At 53.0% G+C, this 18,509-nt stretch overlaps 1 protein-coding gene across 3 annotated transcripts; it reads left to right on the top strand.

The window, feature by feature from the left end:
- Window positions 1–452: 452 nt before the first annotated feature.
- LOC120389990 (chemokine-like receptor 1) lies at window positions 453–13,062 on the top strand. Of its 3 annotated transcripts, XM_039512174.1 has the most exons (5): window positions 453–488; window positions 7,481–7,606; window positions 8,166–8,352; window positions 10,995–11,148; window positions 11,370–13,062. In XM_039512174.1, the coding sequence occupies exon 5, from the start codon at window positions 11,411–11,413 to the stop codon at window positions 12,503–12,505; it is 1,095 nt and encodes a 364-aa protein (XP_039368108.1). In that variant the 5' UTR covers window positions 453–488; window positions 7,481–7,606; window positions 8,166–8,352; window positions 10,995–11,148; window positions 11,370–11,410; the 3' UTR covers window positions 12,506–13,062. The 3 variants fall into 3 exon arrangements, with proteins under 3 accessions (XP_039368108.1, XP_039368109.1, XP_039368107.1); XM_039512173.1 differs by lacking the exon at window positions 10,995–11,148 and having other exon boundaries at window positions 454–488; window positions 11,370–13,061; XM_039512175.1 differs by lacking the exons at window positions 8,166–8,352; window positions 10,995–11,148.
- Window positions 13,063–18,509: the final 5,447 nt, after the last annotated feature.

Below are 18,509 nucleotides of genomic sequence, written 5' to 3'. Positions count from 1 at the left end.
TAGCTCACAAGGCAATTCACTATTTTGGATACCAATCAAGGGTTCATTACTAGAATTGGTGTGATAACGGCTGAGCTGGGTGTGTGCAGATGTGGGTTCTTTAACATCTGGAGCAGAGATCCCCCATCATGCACTGCTTCCCAGCTTTTCTGGTCCCAGAGTTCCATGCGGTTCTTGCCTTGGGATCTTTGTTCTCTATTCTGTATGTTAATGACACTAGGAGAGTTTCCTTAATCCTGTCACCCTTATCCCAGGGGTTTAGGTGCGTCTCTGTAGCGGGGTGGTTACCCGCTCCTGCCCTTTTGGGGCTTTAAAACAGCCCTGGGAAGGGGCTTTAGGCTGGGCTGATTGGGGAAGTGGCTGCAGCTGGGGCCACGCCCCAAACTGAGCAACAGGGCCTTATAAGAAGGCCAGGGAAGCCAGAAGCCAGACAGTCTCTCTCTAGCTATAGAGGGAGATGGGCCTGGCTGCTTAGGAGCTGAGATAAGGTACCTGAGTGGAGCAGGGCTGGGGGAAGGCAGAGGAGCTGGGGAGCTCCGGCCTGGAAAGCCCCAGGCTGCGGCCTAGCACAAGGCCAAAAGGTACTGGGGGTTGCAGGGGGCAACCCAGGGGTAGGCCAAGGCAGCAGGTCCAAACCCCTTTGCCTGTGATGAGTGGCGGATACTGCAGCCTGCCCCAGGGAACGGGGGCTAGATGGAGACTGAGCAGTAACCAATACTGAGGCAAAGTGGGGATAGTGGGGTGGGGGTTCCCCTGGGAGGGGGAGACCCAGTTAAAGGGGCACCGGGGTCCTGGGAGGGACATGGGGGCCAGTAGCTGGAAGGCGGATCACCAGCCTGCAGAGGGCGCTCTGGACGCTGGACTGAGCTAGTTCCTGGATGACCAGCAGGAGGCGCTGCCGGGGTGAGTCCGACCCGCTACAGTCTCCCACGGCCTTTCCATTGCTTTTTGTCAGTCTTTCTTCTGATGCAGATTTGGTTCAAACAGAGGCTGGGGAGGGGGAAGGTCTTTCGTGAGTCAGACACGCTGGGTACTGCGCCCTGGTTCCCCAAGAACACAGAGCTGCCAGGTAACACTGTACCCTCCCCAGCTGGCCCCAGGGTGGAGGAATTGGCTGGTTCAGGGTATGGAGTCAAGCTGTGGATAGACCCTAGGACTCCTGGCTCCCAGCCCCACCTGCTCTAATCCACTAGACTCCCCTCCCCTCCCAGAGCTGGGGTGAGAACTCAGGAGTCCTGGCTCCAAGCGTCGCCCCCCCCACTCTCCCCATTGCCTGCCTGTTACTGGCTGTTGCGTGTGGTTGTAATCTGGTGGTGAGTCATTCCCCATCTCGTGACCTCTATGGAAGAAGTTGGTGGTGACTGTGGGAAAGTCACGTGATCGCTCTGTGCCTCAGTTTCCCCAATTGTAAGACATGGGAAATAATTCTGCCTTCGTCTGTTTAGACTGTGAGCTCTCCAGAGGGCAGGGACGTTCTTCTCACTCTGGGGCTGTGCAGCACCCAGGGCGATGGAGCCCTGATCTCGGCTGGGGTCTGTGCAGTGCCTGGCACAGTGGTGCCGTGATCTGTTTAATTGGTTTTGGTGTTAATTCTCTGACACTTCGTACTCTGCATAATCCAGGAGGGTTTTTTTATTTAATATGATGTGTGTGTGTATAAAACTCGTCCCCGTAATCTCCCATAATCCACCTCTCCTAACCCTAATGACAAAATCTAAAACTAACCCTCAGCATACCCCTACGCCATCACCGAAACAACCCCTAACCCTAAAACTGATCACTGACTCCTAACCACTACTTCCAACCTTAACCTTAACCCTCATCGATACCTTAACCCTAATCCCTGTCCTAACCCTAATTATACCCCTGCCCTATCCTTAACCCTAACCCTAACCCTACTGCAGTGCTAACCCAAGCAGCAAAAATTAACTAGACATCCTCACCCTAAACATGGACCCTACCCTCAAACCTACACTCCTAACCCTAAAACTAGCCCCTACTATTAACCCTGCACTAAAACTAGTCCCTGCCCCTAACTCCTTAGTGCTGATTTTCAATAAGTCTTGGAGCACTGGTGAAGTTGCAGATGACTGGAAGTAAATGAATGTTGTACCAATATTTAAAAAGGATAAATGGGATGATCTGGGAATTATCGGCCCATCAGTGGGACATCGATTTTGAGAAGATAACGGAGCAGCTGATACGAGACTTGATTAATCAAGAATGAAAGGAGGGTAACGTCATTAATGCCAATCAACCTTGGTTTGTGGAAAACAGCTGCTGTCAAATTAGCTTGACATCTTTTTTGGAGGTTGGTTGATAAAAGTAACAGTATCGACGTCGTAGACAGAGACTCCTATCAGGCATTTGCCTTGGTACTGCACGACATTTTGATTAAAAAACCCAGCATATAAAATGAACGTGGCCCGCAGTAAATGGATTACAAACTGGCTAACTGATTAATCTGAAAATGTAACCGTACCCGGGGAATCGTCATCGAGCGGGTGTGTTTCTAGTGGGGTCCTGCAGGGACTGATTCTTGGCCCTATGCTCTTTGACATCTTTATTAGTGAGCTGGAAAAAAACCCATAAAATGATCATGAATAAAATTTGCAGATGACACAAAAGTCACGGGTGTGGTAAATAACGACGAGGCCAGGCCGGTGATACTGAGCGCTCAGGGTCACTTGGTAAACTGGGCACAAGCAAACAATTAACATTTTAATACAGCTAAATGTCAACGTGTACATCTAGGAGCAAAGGGTGGCGGGGGGATTTGCAGGACGGGGGACGCTCTGCTGGGCAGCAGGGACGCTGGCTATGATTGGGGCTGGTGCTAGATAATTAGCGGGACCTGAGCTCCCACTGGGATGCTGCGTCCAAAGGGCTCCAGCCGTCCTGGGATGCATCCACAGGACATCTTGAGTCGGAGCAGAGAGGTCATATCCCCTCTGGATTTAGCTCGGGTGCGACTGGAATCCCGTGTCCAGTCCTGGGGCCCACAATTCCTGAAGGCTGTAGATCAATTGCAGAGGGAGCAGGGAAGGACCACGGGGACGATTGAAAGGTTAGAAAACCTGCCTTAGAGAGAGAGCCTCAAGGATCTCATTCTATTTAGCTTAACAAAGAGGAGGTCGAAGGGTGACTTGACCCCAGTCAGTACCTACATGGGGAACATGTAACAGGCTCTTCCATCCAGAAGAGGAAGGTCTGACACGGTCCAATGCCTGGAAGTTGAAGCCTGGAACGAAGTGTAACTGTTTGACAGCGAGGGAAGTGACCATTAGAGCGATTCCCCCAGGGTCGTGGTGGATTCTCCATCACTGACCATTTTAAAATCAGGACTGGGAGTTTTTCTAGGAATTAGTTAGGGGCAGTTCTCTGGCCTGTGCTATCCAGGAGATCACACGAGATGATCACAATGGTCCCTTCCCGCCTTGGGGTCTATGAATTTTACTCTCCCGCATAAAATATCTTCCATGGCTATTTCCTGCTGTGGTCTGCTAGGTACGGCTATCGCCAATGTCAGAGGAGGCGCCCCCTAGAGACCGTGCTCTGTACAGCAACGCTGATCTCTTGAACACTGAACCAACATCCACTAGACCCCACGGCCCTCCCGGAGCTGGGAATGGAATGGAACCTGCTGTCCCACGCACCCCCGAACGCTATAACCGCCGCACGTCTGTCCCACAAGCATGCTCTGTTTATTGCATCACCTTTGTACGTGGAGACTCAGGCTTTGTCTACACGACCCAGTTTGGTCGGCAAAAGGAACACAGCTCGGGGCGGGGGGGCGGGACTGCTGTGCTGCGCCGTGCAGAGCGGGAAGGAAGGCGGGGAGGTAATGTCAGGGGTGTCCCCATTCCTCTACCTCAGGCCTAGTTGCTTACAGCCGCTGTCTGAACTTAAAGAGAGCGTGACAAAACAAATAAAAACAAATAAAAGGAAGTTCTTCATCACGCAGTGCACAGTCAACTTGTGGAACTCCTTGCCTGAGGAGCTTGTGAAGGCTAGGACTATAACAGCGTTTAAAAGAGAACTGGATAAATTCATGGTGGTTAAGTCCATAAATGGCTATTAGCCAGGATGGGTAAGGGATGGTGTCCCTAGCCTCTGTTTGTCAAAAGGTGGAGATGGATGGCAGGAGAGAGATCACTTGATCATTGCCTGTTAGGTTCACTCCCTCTGGGGCAGCTGGCATTGGCCACTGTTGGTAGACAGGATACGGGGCTAGATGGACCTTTGGTCTGACACAGTACGGCCGTTCTTACGTGATGACATACTCACTCCCCCAATACACACTAGTCTCGGTGTCTCCCCCGCCTCCACGCTCCCTGTCACACACCGTTCCCCCTCCTCCCCCCACACTTCAGTTGAAAAGCAGCTGGCAAGCTAGCAGGATGCCCATGGAAGGATGGGATTGAGACACCGGCATTGTGTGACGCTGTCCCTGCCCCACGAGGTGCTGCAAACCCTTCCCAAAGCCCCCTGAGCTGCTCTCTGTGTCCGTGCGAGACCTGCGAGTGTGGATGCGCGCTGCCGACACACGGAGCTCATGGGGACACGCAACTGCTTCATTAAAGAAGAAAAACTTTTGTCAACAAAACTCTGTAATCTAGACAAGGCCTTAGTAACACATGAGTAACATCCTCCCAAACTGCTTCAGTTACTGTAGGTTTAGGATTCCGCAGGTAGGAGAGGACGGAGTGCCTGGATCAGTGGGAACTGGAGGGGGGCTGTCTATCTATCTATCTATCCCCATCCACCCCCTCTATCTATCTATCTATCCCGATACAAACCATCAATCTACCTAGGCTTCGGCTCACCACAACAGATGCAGTAAAAGTCTCTTCTGTCCAAATCTCTCCTTACATCTGATGTATGAAAATCAGTTTGAATTTGAAAATAGCCTGTGGGAGAAAGAAAAAGCAAATGGGCCAGAATCCTAGCTAAGGTCAATCGGCCTTCGCATCATTGGAGTCAGTGGGGTCAGACCCCAAGCCGGTGTCAATCGGCCGTAGCTTTCCGTCTACACCCCACTCCCCTCCCAGTGCTGGGGACAGGGCCCGGGAGCCAGGACTGACAGTCTGCATGCGCTGTCCACGTGATTTCAGCTCCACAAGTACCAGTCATTTCATCATCTTCCTACTGGGGAAGTTGCAACTCTGCGGGCAGGAATTGAGCAAAGTCCTGCCAACCTGCTTCAGTTACAGTTCGGGGACAGAGCAGGAAGGAGGAAGAACAACTGCCTGTTACCGATCTACCGAACTACCCTTCCAGCTATGAGCGGCACCTGAGCCCCGCTTCGGGGAGGCTAACCCTGCGGAGCGTTGGTGGGGCCAGGGCTTGGTTAGGGGTATAAAAAGCCTCCCTGGGCTTTATACCCACCACCCATGCATCCATCCCCATACACCCCCCTCTCTCCATCCCCATATTATCTATCTATCTATCCCCAGACACCCCCTCTATCTATCTATCTATCTACTTTAGCCAAGTCTCTCATAGCTGATGTATTAAACTCACTTTGAACTTCAGCATAGATTGTGGGAGAAAGACAAAGCAAATCTGCCAGCCCCCCAACTGGGGTCAATCAACTGCAGCTCCATTGGCATCAATGGGGCCAGACCCCCAGCAAGGGTCAATGGGCCATAGCTCCATTGGCGTCAGTGGGGCCAGATCCCAGCTGGGGTCAATGGGCTGTAGCTCTATTGGAGTCAATGGGGCCAGATCCCAGCTGGGGTCAATGGGCCATTGCTCCAATGGAGTCAATGGGGCCAGATCCTAGCTGGGATCAATGAGCCGTAGCTCCATTGGAGTCAATGGGGCCAGATCCCAGCTGGGGTCAATGGGTCATTGCTCCATTGGAGTCAGTGAGTCCAGATCCCAGCTGGAGTCAATGGGCTCTAGCTCCATTGGCGTCAATGGGGCCAGATCCCAGCTGGGGTCAATGGGCCATTGCTCCATTGGCGTCAAATGGGCCAGATCCCAGCTGGGGTCAATGGGCCGTAGCTCCATTGGCGTCAGTGGGGCCAGATCCCAGCTGGGGTCAATGGGCCGTAGCTCCATTGGCATCAATGGGGCCAGATCCCAGCTGGGGTCAATGGGCCATTGCTCCAGTGGAGTCAATGGGGCCAGATCCCAGCTGGGGTCAATGGTCCATAGCTCCATTGGCGTCAGTGGGGCCAGATCCCAGCTGGGGTCAATGGGCCATTGCTCCAGTGGAGTCAATGGGGCCAGATCCCAGCTAGGGTCAATGTGCAATAGCTCCTTTGGAGTCAATGGGGCCAGATCCCAGCTGGGGTCAATGGGCCGTAGCTCCATTGGCATCAATGGGGCCAGATCCCAGCTGGGGTCAATGGGCCTTGGCTCCTTTGGAGTCAATGGGGCCAGATCCCAGCTGGGCTCAATGGGCCGTAGCTCCTTTGGCGTCAATGGGGCCAGATCCCAGCTGGGGTCAATGGGCCGTAGCCCCACTGGGATCAGTAGGGCTAGATCCCTGGCTGCAGCAAAGCGATGTGTTTCAGTCAATGGATCTATGCCATGGACACCAGTCAGGAGTCCGCCTCCACGGGGGCATCTGAGCTACACAAACCGCAAGAGAGCTCATGTCACTGAGAACTTAGAAGAGGGGGATGGGGAGAGGGTGGCACAGGAACTTGTGGGGACTTCAGGTCCCCAGCTGGACAGGGAAAAGTTTCCGTTGCAACCCACGGAAGTAGCGGAAGTTCCAGGCGATCTGCCTGGGCTTTGTAAAGCTCCTGATCTGGGTTACCCTTCCCCCCACCTCAGCAAGTCCCCAAGCCCTTAGTGCCCTCCCCGCTCTAACCACTAGACCCCACTCCTGTCCCAGAGCTGGGGATCGAAACCAGGAGTCCTGGCTTCCAGCCCTGTTGTAATAACTGGGCCTGCAAACGAATCGGAATTGCGGGCTCAGCTGTGAGAAGCGAGTGAAAATTCCGTCTCAACCCCCTCGAACAATCGACGACGATGGGAAAAGGTGCCAAAGGGAACCAAAGAGACGGACCCCAAAGCCCGGCGGGTGCTAAGCTGAGGCCGGGGAAATGTGAGACATGCGGAAGTGGAGATCAGCGAACCACAGTTGGGGTGTCGGATACTGGGTGTAACTGATGGATGCTGTAACCACCACCGGCCAAGTCAGACACCCCACTTTGTGGGTCCTTTCCCTCTCTCCGTCTCGCTCCCATCCCTCTCCTTTTGCCACCCGGCCAAAAAGAGCCTGGCTTGGCCAGCCAGGCCTATGTATTTTGCAGCCCTGCCGCCTCTCTGTGCCCAGAGGGGTGGCTAAAAACGGCACCCGGCACGGTCTGACGCTGGTACGAGTTTGCCAGGTCTCGGAGTGGGGCTTTTCCGGCAGCGAAGTTGCAAGCGAGAGTCACGCCGGGAGACAGAAGCGGCGTTTTCTCGCCTTGCTGGGGTTTTCTCACCGTTTTCTGTGGGTTTGTCCCATTTTGTCTTCTAGGAAACAGCATCAGACTTTAACAACAGCGGCAAGGACGCCGGCTCCAGCCCAACCCAGCTGACTTCTCCTCCATCCCCCAAAGGACAGGGATCATCTCTGGCACCAGCTAAAAGGCTGTCGGACCAGGTGGGTTTTCCCCTTCCTGAAATCTCTCGGCACCCAAGGGCACAAGAGTTATGGTTCAAGTGAAAGCCCGACTTCATAATTTACATTTCAAAGGCATTTGCTCCCCCTCCCCCCCGTTTCTTTAATAAAAGGGTGTTTGCTGGGGTCAGAGACAGGCTGCAGACTCTGTGGAGCAAACCCTGAACCTTGTTTAATGTTGGACAGTTTCAGGTTCGTGGTCACAACTTTGACTTTTGGAGTCCTTTAGTATAAATTAATACAACATCCCCCTACTCTTACCACTAGACCCCACAGCTGGGGGGACAGCAGCCAGGAGTCCTGACTCCCAGCCCCCCATGTTCTAACCCACCAGACCCCACTCCTCAGCCAGAGCCAGAACGCAGGAAGCCTGGCTCCCAACCCCCCTGCTATCACCCACTAGACCACGCTTCTCAGCCAGAGCCAGGAATAGAACCCAGGAGTCCTGTTCCACGCCTGTGCAGATTTCAAGGGTTACATCACTTTTCCGCTGTTCTTGCTGTTGGGTCAGAAGCTCAGTGTTCTTCCTGTGTTGGTCAAGTGAGGTAGATCACGTCTTGCTGACAGCACGATACAAAGCCATCCCGGGCCTCTGGAGGGTTTGAGATCCTCTACCCGAGAGGAGCAGACGGGGCTGGCTTCAGAGGAGAGGATCGGCAGGGGAGGTCGCCCTTAGAGAGCCCCACAGACGGGAAAGGAGACATCACACGCACCGTGAGCACTCAGAGGTATAAGAGGGTGACCAGGACTCCTGGGTTTTCTACATGGCTCCGGGGAGGGAAGTTGGGTCCAGTGTTTAGAGCAGTGGGGACTGGGAACCAGGACTCCTGGGTTCTCTCCCTAGTTCTAGGAGCAGAGTGGGGTCTAGTGGATTAGAGAGGGGCTGGGAGCCAGGACTCCTGGGTTCTCTCCCTAGTTCTAGGAGCAGAGTGGGGTCTAGTGGATTAGAGAGGGGCTGGGAGCCAGGACTCCTGGGTTCTCTCCCCACCTGGGGGGGGCTGGGAACCAGGACTGCTGGGCTGTATTCTTGGTTCTGGAGGGGTAAAATCTCCCATCCCGTGCAGAAGAGGAAGTGGTGCTGGGACGGGGCTGGCGTGGAGTCTGTCTTTCCTCTTCACCTGTTTAACAACCGCCCCTGGGTTGGGACATCGGGTGGGATGGATCCTGAGGCCTGCACGTCGAAGAGCAGGTGTTTGAACAGGGTGTGCCGAAGAAACGGCTGCAGTAGCGGACTGAGAACCACGAGAAGGGGGCAGAGAGCCTTCCAGCTGCCAGGTTACCAGCCTTGACTGTAATCAGTTGCTACAGATTTTACAAATCTTTCTGTGCACGTCTCAGCCCTTCGTTTAACTCAAGGCCTCCAGGTCTTTGCCCCCCAAAAGCTGGGGAGGCAGCCCCCGCTCTCCCCGCACAGATCAGTTAACTGGGGGCAGACTTCGGGGTAGGGGCGCTCTGACAGTGGGAAGCTTTTCTCATGTGGAGCTGCTGCCTCTCAGAAGGAATGTGCCAGATTTATGGACTTGGCTAGCTGGGCTGGACCCACCGTTGTAACCACTAGATCCCAGAGCCAGGAACCCTAAAAACCATCCCTCCCTCCTAGTACCAGTACCAGAACCCAGGAGTCCTGACCCCCAATTCCCCATGCCATTCTCCACTCCCCTCCCAGTGCCAGAACCCAGGAGTCCTGACCCCAGCCACCCTGCTCTAACCCCCGGTCCCCTCTCCCCACCCAGAGGTGGGGATAGAACCCAGGCCTGCTAATCATCCCCAACTTTTTTCTGAAAGTTTGCAAGGCATATCCCAGGTGGGAGGAGAGCTATTAATGAACAGCCTGCTAATCACTATGGGGCATAGAAACCCTCCCCCCTGCCAGTTTCCCACATTTGGGTCATTCGTCCCCTATTGCATGGTTTGAAGGTTTGGGGTAACTATGGGAGGACCTGTGCTGAATAATAATTTAAACCCCACTGAAACAGTAATAAATAATTTGCTGATCGTGGTGCAACACACAACAAACCACAGGCATTTTGATTTTCCATCTAATTTCTCAGCGTCCAGTGCCCCCTACTGGCAGCCTACAGATTTTTGAGTGTCACCTGGTGAACTATTTTGATCAAATTGTTTTTTTCAGTGAAAAATGCAGATTTGGTGACACTGAAACATATCACGAATCTGGGCCGGTTTCACGAAATTGTTCATTTCAGGATCCCGCCCCCTCTCGGCCTGCCAAAACACCCCCTCCCCCCATTGAAATGTTTCCACTGGGCATTTTTGGAAACAAAAAGTGACTATTCAAAATGACTTCTCATTTTGAAATATCCTTGAATTTTATCTATTTTTAAATGATTCATGAAAAACACTTGAGATCCAAATGAAATCATTCTGTTCGGGTTGAAATAAATAGTTCCCCAAACTGATTTTTCCTGACTTTTTCAGTCACTGAAAATTGCAAAAAGATTTCATTGTGGTTCAGTCTGAAACAATCTTTCCTCCTCGATGGTTCGGAATCACCAACGAACTGAAAAATCCATTATTAGAGAGCACCCAATGGCATCCAACACAGACCATAGACCTCCCCCCAGTTATTATGGAGGGGATGGTATGATGGGATAGCCTAATTTTGGCAATTAATTTGGCAACTGATCTTTGATTATCAGCAGGTAAGTATGCCCAGTGGTCTGTGATGGGATGTTAGATGGGATGGGATCTGAGTTACTGCAGAGAATTCTTTCCTGGGAACTGGCTAGTGAGTCTTGCCCACATGCTCAGGGTTTAGCTGATCGCCATTTTTGGGGTCGGGAAAGAATTTTCCCCAGGGCAGATTGGCAGAGGCCCTGGAGGTTTTTCGCCTTCCTCTGCAGCATGGGGCACGGGTCACTTGCTGGAGGATTCTCTGCAGCTTGAGGTCTTCAAACCGCAATTTGAGGACTTCAATAACTCAGACATAGGTTAGGGGTTTGTTATAGAAGTGGATGTCGGTGAGATTCTGTGGCCTGCGTTGTGCAGGAGGTCAGACTAGATGATCATAATGGTCCCTTCTGACCTTAAAGTCTATGAGTGTATGAGTCTATTCCTGCTTGAACTAAAGCTGATCTTTTAGAAACACCTCCAGTCTTGATTTTGAAACTGCCAGTGATGGAGAATCCACTAGAGCCGCTAGGAAGTTATTCTGTTGGTGAATTCCGTCACCAATAAAAAGTTGCCTCTTACTTCCAGTTTCAATTTGTCTTGCTTCAACTTCCAGCCATTGGGTCTTGTTAGGTTTTTGGTTGCTAGACCAAAGAACCCATGGCCAAATATTTGGTCTCCATGTAGGTACCTATAGACTGGGACCCCTTCAACTTCACCCCTTCCACTTCTCTTTGTTAAGCCAGATAGATGGATTTCCTGGAATCTCTCACTCCAGGTGAGAGGCAAGTGTTCCAATATTTGAATCATTCCCATCGCTCCTCTCTGAGTCCTCTCCAATTTATCACCATCCTTGAGTTTGAAGACTTTGACCTAACACAGTGACCAGGAAATAAGTAAGTTCATTTAACAGCTAGGGGCCAGGATAGTATCTTGGTCCCCTTTCTCTATCATCTTTGTCCAAGTTTCTCACCGAGTATAAATGTGGTGCAATAGAATACAGGAGTCCCGAGTTCCATTGGCCCTTCTGAAGGGTAGTGTTCCTGCCAAGTCACTGGCTGGTTGGGAGGTTGCCAGGGGAGATAACTAATGGATGAGTTGTGTTGGTGTGTGACAGGTGGAGAAAGAGGTAAGACAGAGAGAACTGAAGACATCCCCATGGCTGTGAAGGGCACCTCTCTCCCCACAACTCTGTTGGATGTCTTCTCCACCTTCTCTTATGATGATGACTCTGGCTACAATCATGACGATGCGGTCCGGAAGCTAGCACTCATCAATAAAATGCATGTGGTCACTATGATCATCTATTCCATTGCCTTCGTGCTGGGAGTGACGGGCAACGGGCTGGTCATCTTCATCACCGGCTTCCGGATGAAGAGGACGGTCAACACCATCTGGTTTCTCAACCTGGCCGTGGCCGACTTCATCTTCACCTTCTTCCTCCCCTTCAGTGTGGCCTACACAGCCCTGGGCTTCCACTGGCCCTTTGGAAGGGCCTTGTGTAAGATCAACAGCGCTTTGGCCTTCCTCAACCTCTACGCCAGCGTCTATCTCCTCATGGTCATCAGCATAGACCGCTGCATCTCCGTACTGCATCCCGTGTGGGCCCAAAACCACCGCACACCCCACCTGGCTTTACTGGTAGCCTTGGGTGTGTGGGTCGTGGCCTTCGCCTTGTGTTCTCCAAACCTATACTTCCGCCACACGGCACCCTCCCCATACAACAAGAACATCACCAACTGCTACAACAATTTCGACACGGCCGGGGAAGGGGCTACCAAAGAGCAGAGAGACAGGTGGGTAAACACAAACCACCGGGCCATGATCATCAGCCGCTTTATATTAGGCTTCCTTATCCCCTTCACCGTCATCGTGTGCTGCTATGGTGCCATCTTGGCCAAGCTAAGGAGGAACCAACTGGCCCGAACTGGGAAGCCCTTCAAGGTCATCGCCGCCGTGATCGTGGCTTTCTTCCTCTGCTGGCTCCCCTACCACATCTTCTCCTTCCTGGAGATGAACCGGACACCCAGCCTGGACACCACCCTCATTGTCGGCCTCCCCTTGACCGCCAGCCTGGCCTTCATCAACAGCTGCCTCAACCCCATCCTCTATGTCTTCATGGGTCAGGACTTCAAGGAGAAGCTGCGCCGCTCCCTCTTCTCAGCCTTCGAAAGTGCCTTCAGCGAGGAGACCGCCAGCACCGTTACGAACACGAAGAGCAAGTCCACAGACATGGACTCCCAGGTCTTCTAGGCACCATGCGTCTGCTGAGAGCTGGGAACCTCAGCTGTGTTCGGCCAGAATCTCTCTCCCACATCAACCGGGGCAAAATTGACCCAATGAACTCCACCCTTCCATAGACATGATTCCCTGCTCAGCTCTGTTTGTGTTGATATACCCCTGCCAGGGATGGTCTAGGTTCGCTTGGTCCTGTCTCGCCATGGAAGAAGAGGCTTGAAAGCCTCTTGAGGTTCCTTCTAACCCTACATTTCTGTGAACAGATGCTTCCATATGGATAGATAGAAGCCAACGAAGAACAAAATGCCATCACCCGGTGGTGGGATCCGTTGCTGATTTCTCTGTAGTAAATGCATTCAGTGAGCATAACTCGAGCAGCATTTTCTATACCCAAGAGTGATTTTCGGGGCATCCAGCTGGAGATATCTAGTGTTCGGAGGGACTTTGTCGAAATGACATCTCTTTAAAATGGCTCCATTTGGTTTCTGAGAACAAACACTTAAACCTTGGCTTTTCTCCTTTCCTCCTTAATAGCATGTATCTCAGTTTCTTAATTAACAGAGTTTTATTGGAAGCTGAGGCTGTATGAAATAAAATGCTTGTGCTTGCAGATCCTTGGAGCTGGGAATTGTATTTGAATGGGGGACACAGTCAAGATAATAGAGACAATAGAGCTGCGTTGTAGAAAGATTCTGGTTTCTTCATTAAAAAAAAAAAAGACACCTTCCCAATAAGGGGCGAATTGTTCACTATAAGGGGGGATTGTCTGTAGGGGAGTTTAGTTCATTATGTGGGAGCGTCCCTGGAGCGGGGTGGACCCCTGCTCCTGCCCTGAAGGGTTAAAAACAGCCCTGGGAGGGGGCTGTGGTGGGAGAAAGCAGCTTTTAGGCTGGGCTGATTGGGGAAGTGGCTGCAGCTGGGGCCACGCCTCAAACTGAGCAACAGGGCCTTATAAGAAGCCCAGGGAAGCCAGAAGCCCAGTCAGTCTCTGTCTGTTTGTAGAGGGAGAAGGGCCTGGCTGCAGGGAGCTGGACACCGGGTACCTGAGTGGGGCAGGGCTGGGGAAAGGCAGAGGAGCTGGGGAGCTCCAACCTGGAAAGCCCCAGGCTGCGGCCTAGCACAAGGCCAACAGGAACTGGGGGTTGCAGAGGGCAGCCCAGGGGCAGGCCAAGGCAGCAGGTCCAAACCCTCCTTGCCAGTGCTGAGTGGCTGATACTGCAGCCTGCCCCAGGGCATGGGGGCTAGACGATGACTGGCAGTAGCTATATATTGAGGCAAGGTGGGAGTAGTGGGTGGAGGTTCCCCAGGGAGGGGAGACCCTAAGACTGAGGGGGTACTGTGAGGGGGCAGCACCCCAGGTAAAAGGGCACCGGGTCCAGGGAGGGACACGGGGGCCAGAGGACAGGCAGATCACTGGCCTGCAGAGGGCGCTCTGGAGCTGAAACTGAGCTAATTTCCAGAAGTCACCAGCAGGAGGTGCCGCAGGGGTGAGTCCGCTCGTCTACAGTCCCTCAAAGGGGTTATGAACTCATTATCAGAAGTTATCACTATAGTAAAAGATGACTTGTTTGGAAATAGAGCTCTGGGAGGGGAGTGGGGCATAGTGGGTTAGAATCGGGGGAGGCGGACAGGGGAGAGGCTGGGAGCCAGGACTCCTCGGTTCTCTCCCCAGCTCTGAGAGGGGAGTGGGCATAGTGGGTTAGAGTGGGGGGAGGCGGATGGGGGAGAGGCTGGGAGCCAGGACTCCTGGGTTCTATCCAAAGCTCTGGGATGGGAGTGGGGTCAAAGGTTACAGCAGGGCGTGGTGGGGGGACTTAGAGGCAGGAGTCCTGTGTGTGATTATGGGGCAGGCTGCTTTTTTTGAGGTGGGAAGGGAGGGGGTGAAGGATTGTGAACAGCTGAGCACGGGACAGAAGGGACCCTGGGGTTGATCAGTGTCAGCATCCTGTCTGATGGCTCCAAATTGCTGCCACTTAGGGGCCAGGTGCCAGAATAGGCCGAACCAGATCCTTCTTTGTTGCCTCTGGTTTGCCAGATGCATTCAGCTTTCATAATGGTGGGATTTAAAACCCGGGTGGGAGCACTAACTCCTGTACAAATGGAGTTAATGCACAAGGGACACCCAGGTCAAACTCACTGGACCCCACTCCCCTCCCAGAGCTGGGGAGAGAACCCAGGAGTCCTGGCTCCCAGCCTCCCTGCTCTACCTACTAGATGCTATTCCCATTCCCGGAGCTGGGGAGAGAACCCAGGAGTCCTGGCTCCCAGCCCCCCTGCTCTACCTACTAGATGCTATTCCCATTCCTGGAGCTGGGGAGAGAACCCAGGCATCCTGGCTCCCAGCGATAGTCAGAAGGGCCAGTCTCTGGCTGTGGCTAGAAGAGAGCACAAGGCCCATCCTCCTCCTGCTCTGGGCTGGACAGACTGACAGACCACAGAGCAGCCGGACCAACGCCCTGACTCCTGCCCTGTCAATGTTCCCACCTCCCCATGGCAGCTCTTGACTCTCTGCCAGCCACCTCCCTCTGCCCGTGTCAGCCTGGCCCAGACTTGTACAGGGGCCAGGACACAGAACTACCATCACTGGATCAGCCCTATGGGCCCATCTAGCCCGGTGTCCCGCCCCCTCCCTTCTGCCCCAAATCAGTGTCATGGGCCCATCTAGCCTGGTATCCTGCCCTCTCCCTGACTACCTAGATCAGGCCCATGGTCTCAGCCAACCTGGTGTCCTGCTCCCTTATTTAATGCCCCTTTGCGCAGCCCTAGAGCTTGGTAACCAGATGCCAAAGTCTCAGTCATGGGCTCCTGAAGGCCTGGTAGGTTTCTCAGCACTGGACAGCTCCACCATCTCAGAGCACCTGGCACTGAAAGTTACAGGAGAAGAAGAGAGACAGAGCGGCTTGTCTAGGTGGGGTGGATGGGGGTCCAAGTGGGGTGGGGTCCAGGAGGATGACGAAGGCCTTCTCTGTGGAGAGGAAGGAGGTGAAGATGAAGCGAAGATGAAGTCGGCCATGGCTGGGTTGAGATCCGGACGGTGGCCACCAGCTGGCGATGAAGATGATTGAGCTGTTGTCTGTCATGCTGAGTAGGAATCCCAGACTGAAGAGGACGGCAAAGAGAACTCCTGTCCATTCATGATGGGCTCCATCCTCTTCTCTGTTCCTCGCTGCCCACCTAGGGGGTGCCTCTCCCAGACCGGGAACCTCTAATCTAGTTTGATCACATGGATAACACAGGTCATAGGACTCTTCCTGACTTAATTCCTGCCTGAACAGGAGCAGATAACAAATATCCCAACTCACTTTAAAACTTGCCAGTGGCAGAGACTCCACCCCCATCTAAACCCTCCGTTCTGCCCGCTTCAAAATGGTGCGTTTCAATCCCACCCCTTTGAATATTTTTTTTTTAGCTTGTATTTGCCAAAACAAAAAGGCTGTTTGGGAAGAATCACTCTTTCGTCTGGAATTTCAAAACTTCCTCCCCGCCAAAAAATTGTTTTTCAACCAAGAGATCGGTGGAATTCTCATGAAAAGATCCAATTTAGAAGAAATCGGTGGTTTTGGACAGGCAAAAAAGTCTTGCCAAAAATGTCAGCTCTTCAGATAAGTAGTGAGATGGGCTGAACCCCCCACCCCATTCCTCCCCCTGCAGAGTGGGCAGAGCTTTCTCTTCCCTGGGGGCGGGGCTTCCCCACTTTTCTCTCAGAAGGGCGGGGCTTCTTCTTCCCCCTCCCCTCTCGCTCTGCCTGTTGATTGGCAGCTGCTGCCCCACGCCATGCCATGTGCTGATTGGCCACATGTCAGTGCCACTCAATAATTGGCTGTGGAATATTGAGAGATGAAAGGGCAGGAGCTGGTCCAATCCAGTTCTGACTAGACCAGTGCCGGGGGAGGGGGGCAGGAGAGGGAGGAGCCAACCCAGGCCACACCCCCACAGGCTGAAGTAGGGTGCAGCCTTGTGAATAGGGAAGGGGCGATGGGTTGGTTGTGTGGGAAAGCTCCCTTCCAGGGCTGGGGCAGCTGGATGTGGGGCAGCGTCTCCACACTGGTGGGGGGGTAGTAGTGGGGATAATGGGACACGAGGTTCCCTCTGAAGCTACTCCCCCATGGCCCATTGTTCCGTTCCGAATCTTCCCTGACTCAGCCCAGGTGCCACCCCGACCGTACCCTCTACAGAGCCACGGCCCCGTCAGCCACTGGGGGGATCCACCGGCTCCATCGAGGGCAGGGTGGGGTATTGGGGGACTCCTCACTAGAGGGACCCTGCTGGGGGAGGGGAGTCGGGAAGGACCGGCTTTCCACGGGAGGGATCAGAGCCTTTCCTTACCCATGGATCCCCAGAGCAGGTCTCCCCTCACGGCCCTGGCATCTGATGCTCTGTCCAGGCTGGGAAGCTTGGCGGGGTCATGGGAAGAGGAAGGAGGAGAGGGATTTTGAGCAGCCTTGGGACTGTCATTTTCCCAAGTCATTTGTTGTTAACAAAGGAGTCACACGGCTTCTCATCCCACATCATTCTCAGTTCCTTGTTTACTTTTCATCATGACCTCGCTGCTTTAACCCACTAGACCCCATTCTCCTCCCAGCATTAGAGTCAGAACCGAGGAGTCCTGGGCCCCAGCCCGCCCCTGCTATAACCACTAGACCCCACTCCCCTCCCCAAACTGGGGATAGAACCCAGGAGTCCTGGGTTGCTGCCCCCCTGCTCTAATCCACTATACTACTACACCCCCTCCCCTCCCTGAGTGCAATGAAAGTTAATTCTGAACTTTCATGTGAAACAAAACTTCTGCTCTATGACCAGCACTAGCGAAGACAAAACAGAGAACCAAAATGTAACCTCCCCCCATCAAATAAACAGGCTAAATGTTTTTCTTTACAGTTTTCATCATTTTTTTTTGACAAACACACAGTGGGACATTTTGAATATTCAAAAACCACAAGTCAAGTGGAAAAACATCATGAGATCAGGCTAAAATTCACAAGGTTATGTTAAAGTCTGTATGTTTGGCAGATATTTTTAACTTGCCCTCACATTTCTTAGCCTTTAGAGGCAAGGGGGGGTCTGGTTTGTGATCCTTTTCTTCACAGCTTGAGTGCTAGAGACTTGTTGTTTCTGCCTAATTGGCAGGTGCTGGGGCTTCAAGGGAAACATTCAAAATTTTGCGACTCGATGAAATTGTCAACGTTGGCCTCACAACACATGGGGCATTTAGAAAAGCAGCCTAACTAGTGATACAAAACATTCAATTTCCATTCAAAGGCCGTTACCTGATGGAAATCTCATTCATTCCAAAATGCCGATCAATCACCCAAACCCTCCATAGTGACCCCTGGGTTCTATCCCCAGCTTTGGGAGGGAAGTGGGGTCCGGTGGGTTAGAGCAGGAGGGGCTGGAAGCCAGGACTCCTGGGTTCTATCCCCAGCTCTGGGAGGGAAGTGGGGTCCGGTGGGTTAGAGCAGGAGGGGCTGGAAGCCAGGACTCCTGGGTTCTATCCCCAGCTCTGGGAGGGAAGTGGGGTCCGGTGGGTTAGAGCAGGAGGGGCTGGAAGCCAGGACTCCTGGGTTCTATCCCCAGCTCTGGGAGGGAAGTGGGGTCCGGTAGGTTAGAGCAGGAGGGGCTGGAAGCCAGGACTCCTGGGTTCTATCCCCAGCTCTGGGAGGGAAGTGGGGTCCGGTGGGTTAGAACAGGAGGGGCTGGGAGCCAGGACTCCTGGGTTCTATCCCCAGCTCTGGGAGGGAAGTGGGGTCTGGTGGGATAGAGCAGGAGGGGTTGGAAGCCAGGACTCCTGGGTTCTCCCCCCAGCTCTGTGGGGGGAGTGGAGTCTAGTTGGCTTTCTTTGTACTCTTCACTACTTTATGAAGCTGACTGCCCCCCAGTGGAATAAAAATAAAAATTCTACTTTCCAAACTGCTCTAGTGGAGACAAAGGAACAAAGAGAGACCAAAAAACTAAAGACAAAGATCCCCTGGTAAATCAGATGTTCTGGTTTACAGTTTCCCTCCAAGTATTTGAGAAGGGC

The sequence above is a fragment of the Mauremys reevesii genome, linkage group 24, assembly GCF_016161935.1.
Source record: "Mauremys reevesii isolate NIE-2019 linkage group 24, ASM1616193v1, whole genome shotgun sequence".
Classification (NCBI taxonomy): Eukaryota; Metazoa; Chordata; order Testudines; family Geoemydidae; genus Mauremys; species Mauremys reevesii.
The sequence above is the reverse complement of the archived record's forward strand: the minus strand, read 5'-3'. Positions and strand labels throughout refer to the sequence as shown.

Coding starts and splice junctions, on each gene's coding strand:
- LOC120389990 (XM_039512175.1), top strand. CDS start 11,411: ATGGCTGTGAAGGGCACCTCTCTCCCCACAACTCTGTTGGATGTCTTC.